The sequence below is a fragment of the Lucilia cuprina genome, chromosome 5 (genome assembly GCF_022045245.1).
Source record: "Lucilia cuprina isolate Lc7/37 chromosome 5, ASM2204524v1, whole genome shotgun sequence".
Classification (NCBI taxonomy): domain Eukaryota; kingdom Metazoa; phylum Arthropoda; class Insecta; order Diptera; family Calliphoridae; genus Lucilia; species Lucilia cuprina.
The window spans coordinates 8,078,869-8,087,336 of NC_060953.1; the positions used below are offsets into that span (position 1 = coordinate 8,078,869).

Sequence of the window (8,468 nt, forward strand, 5' to 3'; positions counted from 1 at the left end):
TCTGTTGCTGCTGCTGTTGTGGCGGATAGGGACTAGTCGAGGGCGAACCTTGCTGTCGTACACCACCCGCACTACCTGTTCCCCCACCACCACCGCCTGCATCACCACCATTCTCTCGTACATTAGGATCACCATTCGGCGAAGTGGGCTGTGGTCCATTTGTCGCTGCCGACTGACCATTTGCCGCAATTTGCGCAGCTGCATTCTGTTGTTGCTGTTGTGCGCTTAAATGTGTTTGAGCCTGTTGCTGTATGCCCGGATACATTTCACTGCCCCACTGGGTGGCTGAGCCACCGATAGCGGCAGCATTACGTTCCGCCTCCTGTGAGTCTTTATAGAGAACATAAGGTTGTCCCGTATCCTGGGTAATGCAGTACATTATTTGACGCGGCACTTTAAGACCAGCAGCTATGCAGGCCGCAAAAGAAGCGGAAAAGTTTATAGCCATTTTGTTGCTGTTGTTATTATTGTTTTTTGGTTTATGTCTAAGCTATATGTAATTTATGCTGAAGGTTTAAGTATTTACTATGACTTGTTTAAGTTTATACTCTTTTGCGCTATTGAACACACTCTCAGTGAGTTGTGGTGCTTAATGCTCTCAGCTTAGTTGTCATTTTTAGGGTTTTAGTTTGTAACTTTTGTTGTTTGTTTTCTTTTTCTCTTTTTCTTTAAAAGGCTTTCGTTTTGAATATCTCTCTTTCTCTTTATTTATTTCTTCGTTTTATTTGTGTGTTTTTTTAAGGGGGTTTTAACTCTTTTTTTATTAGTTTTCTCTTTTTAAAGCCATTTTCTGGTTTTAAAACTTTACTTTTGTTTATTAGTTCCTTTCTTCTTAGTGTTTATTATGTTGTGTTTTATTTTATTTATTTTATTATTTTTTTATTATTTTATTTTTAAAAAATATTTATTTTTACTCCAAAATATTTAGTTTTTGTTTAAAATTTCAAAAAATTTTTCAAAATTTTCTGTTTGCCAAGTGATGAATAGAAAATACTTTTTTTCAGTTTTTTTGCTCAATTACTGTTAAATAGTGTTGTTGTTGTTTTAGCCAACTGTAAATAAAAGAAAATGTTAACATTTTTATTAAGATAAATAATTTTCTTTTTTAAAATTTCTCAAAAATTTAAAAAAAATTTTGCTGTTTTTTTTTCAATTTTTTGTTTCTTTTTCTCCTTTTAGTGTATTAAAAGAGAATTTTAAATTGTTTGTTTGATTTCTGTCCAGAGTATTGAACCATTCATTCATTTCAAGTTCACAGGGGGAAAAAAATCAAAGATTTTAATATGCAAACTGCATTTTCTGAACGACTGCAGAAAAAAAAACTCAAAAAAACCTTGTATGTGTGGAGAGATAAGTAATCAAGAAATTAACCCCTTAAATGTGTAAAGATGTTCTGAAAGTAGTAAAGAGATTAACTAAATACTTTATACAAGACTGCAAAACTGATCCTCTTTTAGTTTTAAGATTTAAAATTGGTCCCTCTAAAGAACTGACTTTGATAAAAGGGAAAAGTTTAAAGAGGACTTGAAATAGATCCATGATTGAAAAAATGGACTCTTCCAAAAGTCCACAATTCAAAAGTTTACTGTTTAAAGTCTGGAAAGGAAAATTTAACTGTTCAAAGATCAACGTCTATAAGTTTATGTCTAGAAGGGAAAATTAAACTTTTTAGAGATCAACGATTAAAAAGTTATCTCTTTAAAGATCGTTGGAGGAAAACTGGACTCTGTAATAGATTGCTGAATGAAAATTGGATTTTTTAAAGATTTGCTATAGAACCCTGGATTGTTTTAAGTTTTACGACTGAAGATCGGTCTTAAATGATCAATCTTTAAAAAAGGGTACTTTGTAAAGATCTACAATTAAAAATTTTTTGTTTAAAGAGATGCGATTGGAAATTGGACTGTTTAACAGATCTGTGGATGAAAATTGGACTGTTTTACGTTCTAAGACTGAAGATCGGTCTGAAATGATTAATCTTTAGAAAAATGGAACTGTTTAAAGATCTACAATTGAAAATTCGTTTTTTTAAAGAAACGCGATAAGAAAATCGACCGTTTAACAGATTTGTGGATGAAAAATGGACTTTTTTAAGTCCAATGTGGAGCACTGGACTGTTTTACGTTCTAAGACTGAAGATTGTTCCGAAATGATCTTTCTTTTAAAAAAGGGTGATTGTTTAAAGATGTACAATTGAGAATTCTTTTTGTTAAAGAAACGCGATAAGAAAATCGATTGTTTAACAGATCGTGGATGAAAATTGAACTTTTTTAAGATTTGCTTCTAAACCCTGGACTGTTTTACGTTCTTAGACCGAAATGATCGTTCCGAAATGATCTTTTTTTTAAGAAAGGGCGATTGTTTAAAGATCTATAATTGAAAATTTGTTTGTTTAAAGAGACGAAATTAAAAATTCGACTGTTTAACAGATCGTGGCTAAAAATTTTGACTTTTTAAAGATTTGCTATGGAACCCTAAACTGTTTTACGTTGTAAGACTGAAGATCGGCTTGAAATGATCTTTTTCTTTTTAAAAAGGGATCGTTTAAAGATCTACAATTGGAACTAGAGCTGAACTAGAACTGAACTAGAACTTAACTAGAACTGAACTAGAACTGAACTAGAACTGAACTTGAACTGAACTAGAACTGAACTAGAACTAGAACTGAACTAGAACTGAACTAGAACTGAACTAGAACTGAACTAGAACTGAACTAGAACTGAACTAGAACTGAACTAGAACTGAACAAGAACTGAACTAGAACTGAACTAGAACTGAACTAGAACTGAACTATAACTAAACTATAGCTGAAGTAGAGCTGAACTAGAACTGAACTAAAACTGAACTAGAACTGCACTAGAACTGAACTAGAACTGAACTAGAACTGAACTAGAACTGAACTAGAATTGAACCAGAACTGAACTAAAACTGAACTAGAACTGAACTAGAACAAAAACTGAACTAGAACTAAACTAAAATAGAACTGAACTAGAACTGAACTAAAATAGAATTAGACAGAAATTTGAAATTAGACAGAGATTTTTTCGGTGCTTAAAGCACCTCGATTGAAAATTAGACTGTTAACCAGATCTTTGATAGAAAACGGAACTTTCAAAAGATCGCGAATGGAAAATTGGACTGTCACAAGATCGCAGAATGCAAATTTTATTATATAAAAGATTTATGTTGAGAAATTAGATAATTAAACAGAACTTTGATTAATTTTTCTTTGCAAAACGATCAACGATATCAAGTTGAACTATTAACACAGATCTTTGAGAGAAAACTGAACTATTTAAAAATCTTCAAAATGAAAATGGGTTTATCTCAAGATCACAAAATGGAAATTTGACTGTTTAAAAGATATATGATTGAAAATTCGAAAGTTTAACAGAATTTTGGTGTAAAATTCCGCACCTTAAAGTTTAAGAATTTCTTTTTTACGTTTAAGGGTTAATAATAACATAAAGGCAAAGGGCAGTGTACACTTAATAAGGTAGCCTCGTCCGCACAGCTGATCATCAGCTTTTACAATCTTATCTGTCAAAATTCCTGTTTGTTTACATAGAAAAAAAAATCGCAAAAGGTGTAAAAATTTTAAAAAGTGAAGAAAATTATGGTTTTAAAGGAGTTTTCTAGGTCAATCGTGATTAAATGTCTTTGTTATCCTTCTCTCTTGATAAAAAAGAAAATCTTTAGCTCCGGCATACGTTCCAAATCAGTTTCAACTATTTTTAACACGACCAATCACTTTTCACAAAAAACACGTTTAATTCGGAAAATTGGTCTTCCCAATAGATATAGTTATGATTTTCAGACATTCCACGTTTAATTAATATAATATATTAATATTAATAGTTAAAAATTTAAATAATTGCTAAAAACTCATATTTTTATTGTGTTTATTTGTTGCTTTTTCATTCTACACACACAGCTTTTTTTGACAGATGGGATTATTCTACAATAACAAATCGCCTGTTGTTTTTGTATTGTTGTATTTGTTGTAGCGACGAGGCTACCTTATTAAGTGTACACTGGCAAAGGGTAACTCATCATCAAACAAAGAATTTATTTATACGAAAAAAGACGAACAAGAAAAAAAAATCCAACAAAATTAAATGAAAAACACAATGAAATGAATATAAAATACTCTCCATAAAAATACAGCAAAAATAAATGTTGTAAGTAAATTGTTGTTGTTGTTGATATTATATGGGGGCAAGATCAAGCTATGAGTATTATTATTATTACTTTTTTTATTTTTATTGCTTAAAGTCTGAACACACAGAGATTTTATGAACAACGATCCAATAGCAACAACAACTACTGAAAAGGCACACGAATCATTGTATGGACTTAAACAGACAGTATAAAGTCATGATCATCTGTTAAATGAAGTATTCTGTTCTGGACTTTTTTTTTGTTTTATTTTAAGGAGTGCCTGCTGCTGGCAGCCTAAACTCCTTTCCCCTCTATCGGTTTGATCCACTATTAATAACAAGAAGAATGTGAGAGGGGAACTCCTTTTGAAAATTTATTTAAGCCAACACTTTGACAATGTTTCATGCAATTTAAGAAATCGTTTTTAAAACATTTTTTTGTTGTTGTTGTTGTTGTTGTTTTTTGCCAATTTCGCTTTTTGCTGTTTAATGCGGGATCAAGGTCTTTGTGCAAAAAAAAAAACAGATAAAGTTTTATATACTTTTGATCATTTATTTTCTTAGAGACACAAATATATTGAGTTTCTACACGCAGAGAAAAAATATAGTTGTGGTAACCATAATTTAAGAGCAACATATTATGGTTAAATTTAAAACATATTATGATCATTATTAGTATAATAACCTATCATATTATGATTAAATATAGTCCGAATATTTCATCATAATATAGTGATAATGTGATGTTGTAGTATCATATTGTAGTTTCAAGCAACCACATTATGGTTTCTTGTAATCATATAATGGCTTCAAGTAATCATATTATTGTTTCAAGTAACCATATTATGGTTACAAGTAGTCACATATCTTCATGTAACCATATTATGGTTACATATTAAACATAATATGGTTAATCTTATTTGCTCGGCGTAAAATGTTATTTCATCATTATTTATTTGTTGTAAAAATAATTATTTTTTTAGAGAATCATTCTCAAATTTATAATTGTCATAAACATATAAATGTTTTCAGTAACTAAAATATTGATAAAAATAACAATGGTTATGACAACAAATTTTTGTTACAAAAAAACATAGAATAGTTTTCCTAACCATGCCGAACCATGTTTTTTCTCTGCGTGTAGTGAACAATTATTGGATTTTTTTTACTTTTGCCAATATTTGAAGAATTCTTATATGAAGTCATTATAAGATGATTTCGGTTTTTTAAGCTGTTAATGAAGAATTTTGGAGAAACTAGTTATTTTTTAAAGAAATAAGGTTAGAACAAAGGTTAAATCCAGCTAAGAAAGTGTAAAGAGAAAGAGTTAGAAAAGAAGAGAAACTAGAACTGTATAAAGATCTACGATTAAAAATTGAAATGTTTAAAGATCTACGTTTGAGGATTAGATTATTTAAAGATCAAATGTTGTCAATTGGACTGTTTAAAGATCAAGGAAAGAAAATTGGACTCATTAAAGGTCTACGCTTAAAAATTGGACTGTTGTAAAGATACACAATAGAAAATGGAACTGTTTATGTGATCTACGACTGGCTGAAAGATCTACAATAGAAAATTCGACTGTTTAAAAGATATTACTTGGAAAGCTGAGCTGTTTAAAGATCTACGATTGAATCTACGATTGAAAGATGTTTAAAGATCTGCAATAGAAAATTGAACTGCTTAAAAGATCTATGATTAAAAATTGGACTGTTTAAAGATCAAATGTTGTAAATTAGACTGAAATTATAAGATCCACTTGTTTGAAGATCTACACTAGGAATTTCGACTGAAATTGAGATGTTTTGAGATCTACAATAAAAAATTGAACTGTTTAAAAGATCTACGTAAACAAATTGAACTGTTTAAAGATCTACAATATAAATTTCGATTGTTTAAAAGATCTAATGTAGAAAGCTGGGCTGTTTAAAGATCAACGACTGAAATTTCGACTGTTTAAAAGATCCAACGTGAGATGCTAAGCCGTTTTAAGATCTACAATTGAAAATTGAGATGTTTAGAGATCTACAATAGAAAATCGAGATGTTTTAAGATCTACAATAGAAAATTGAACTGTTTAAAGGTCAACAATTGAAAGATGAGATGTTTAAAGATCTGTAATAAAAAATTCAACTGTTTAAAAGATCTACAATTGAAAATTGGACTGTTTAATGATCTACGTTTGAGGATTACACTATTTTAAGATCAATTGTTGTAAATTGGACTGTTTAAAGATCAGTGAAAGAAAATTTTACAAATTAATGATCTACGGTTGAAAATTGGAATGTTGTAAAGATATACAATAGATTATTTAACTGTTTAAAAGATCTACGACTTGGTTAAAGATCTACAATAGAAATTTCGACCGTTTAAAAGATCCCATGTGGAAAACTGGGCTGTTTAAAGATCAACGTTTAAAATTTGAAATGTTTAAAGATCTACACTAGAAAATTGAACTGTTATGGAGATATACAACTGGTTAAAAGATCTACAATAGAAATTTCGAATGTTTAAAAGATCCCATGTGGAAAGTTGGGCTGTTTAAAGATCAACGATTGAAAGTTGAAATGTTTAAAGATCTACAACAGAAAATTGAACTGTTTAAGAGATCTACGACTTGTTTAAAGATCAACAATGAAAATTTCGATTGTTTTGAAGATCCCATGTGAAAAGTTGAGCTGTTTAAAGATCTACAATTGAACAATTGAATATTGAACTTCTTTAAAAATCTACGATTGAAAATTTGAATTTTAAGAGATCCGCGATTGAAAATTGTTGTTTTGTTTGATGCTTAGTTTCAAAAATAGAAAACTATATTGTTTAAAAGATCTACGATTAAAAAAAGGCCTGTTTAAAGATCAACGATTTAAAGTTGAGATCTTTAAAGAGCTGTCATGGAAAATTTAACGTTTTAATAGATCTACGACAGAAAATTTAAATATTTAAAGATCTCCGATTGAAAGTTGAGATGCGTAAAGGAATACAATGAAAATTTCGACTGTTTAAAAGATCAGCGATTAAAATAGGAAGTGTTTAATGATCTACAATGGAAGATTGATCTGTTTAAAAGAACTACAACTAAAAATAGTACTGTTTAAAGAATATAACATAAAAATTGCATTGCTAAAAGATCTACCATTGAAAGCTGAGCGGTTCCAGATCTAAAGCGGAACATTGGATTGTCTTGGATTGTTTGAAAATTGGAAACGGGTGAGACTACAAACTTGACATGGTCATACTATAGACTAGTCTATAGAATATACAGTAGAATATACTATAGACTAGACTATAGACTAGGCAATAGAGCACACTATAGACTAGACTATAGAGCAGACTTTAGACTAGACTAAAGACCAGACTGTAGACTAGACTAAAGACCAGACTATAGACTAGACAATAGACTAGACTAGGGTATGGACTAGACTCTAGACTAGACTACAGACTAGAGTATAGGCTAGAATATAGACTACACTATAGAGTAGACTAAAGACTAGACTATGGATAAGACTAGACAATAGCCTAGACTATAGACTTGACTATAGACTAGACTATATACTAGACTATACACTAGACTACAGACTAGTCTATAGATAAGACTATAGACCAGACTATAGACTTCTTTATAGCCACAATTATTCTCTTTATAGACAAAAAATCTTGATTTTTTCATTTCAAACTTGGCGCCAATTTATATCTATTAAGAAGCTTTTGTTTATATTTATGCAAAAACAAAAAAATTAGAATAACTGTTTATAATATTTAAATAAACTTTCCGTTTTTTTTGTTTGTTTGTCAGTTCTAATAATGTTCCGATTTGTTTTTCTTTGTATTTGTTTATATTTTTTTTAGTGCGATAAATCTTTTAAAAACAAACATTTCTATTTCTTATCGTTTTTCTGTTGTCTTTCTTTTCATTTGTTATTCTTATAAACAAATAATAAATAACTTATAAAGTATAAAAGCACAAATGTAGAAATAAAGAAAGAATGAGAGAAAGAAAAAAATGAAAAAAGATTTTGGCAATTGCCGGTAAATTAACTTCAAGGTTATTTTAAATTATTTTATCAAACTATTGCAAATATTACTTGTTATAGTATAAGACAACAAAAACAACAAAAAATGTTCTTTATAGAATGGAAAATAAACTGAGAACTTAAAGCTCTTTTTAAAGCACGCTACTATGGAAAAGATAGTGTTATGGACTACACTATACACTAGACTATAGACTAGACTATAGACTAGACTATAGACTAGACTATAGACTAGACTATAGACTAGACTATAGACTAGACTATAGACTAGACTATA

At 29.7% G+C, this 8,468-nt stretch overlaps 1 protein-coding gene across 1 annotated transcript in view; it reads left to right on the forward strand.

Annotated features, from left to right (window-relative positions):
• The first annotated feature begins 4,295 nt into the window (after positions 1–4,295).
• LOC111687718 (zinc finger protein 502) overlaps positions 4,296–8,468 on the forward strand; it is a 9,656-nt gene continuing 5,483 nt past the window's right edge. Inside the window, exon 1 of the mRNA XM_046951406.1 lies at positions 4,296–4,367. Within this exon, the coding sequence (XP_046807362.1) occupies positions 4,296–4,367 (72 nt within the window). The remainder of the gene's footprint in view (positions 4,368–8,468) is intronic.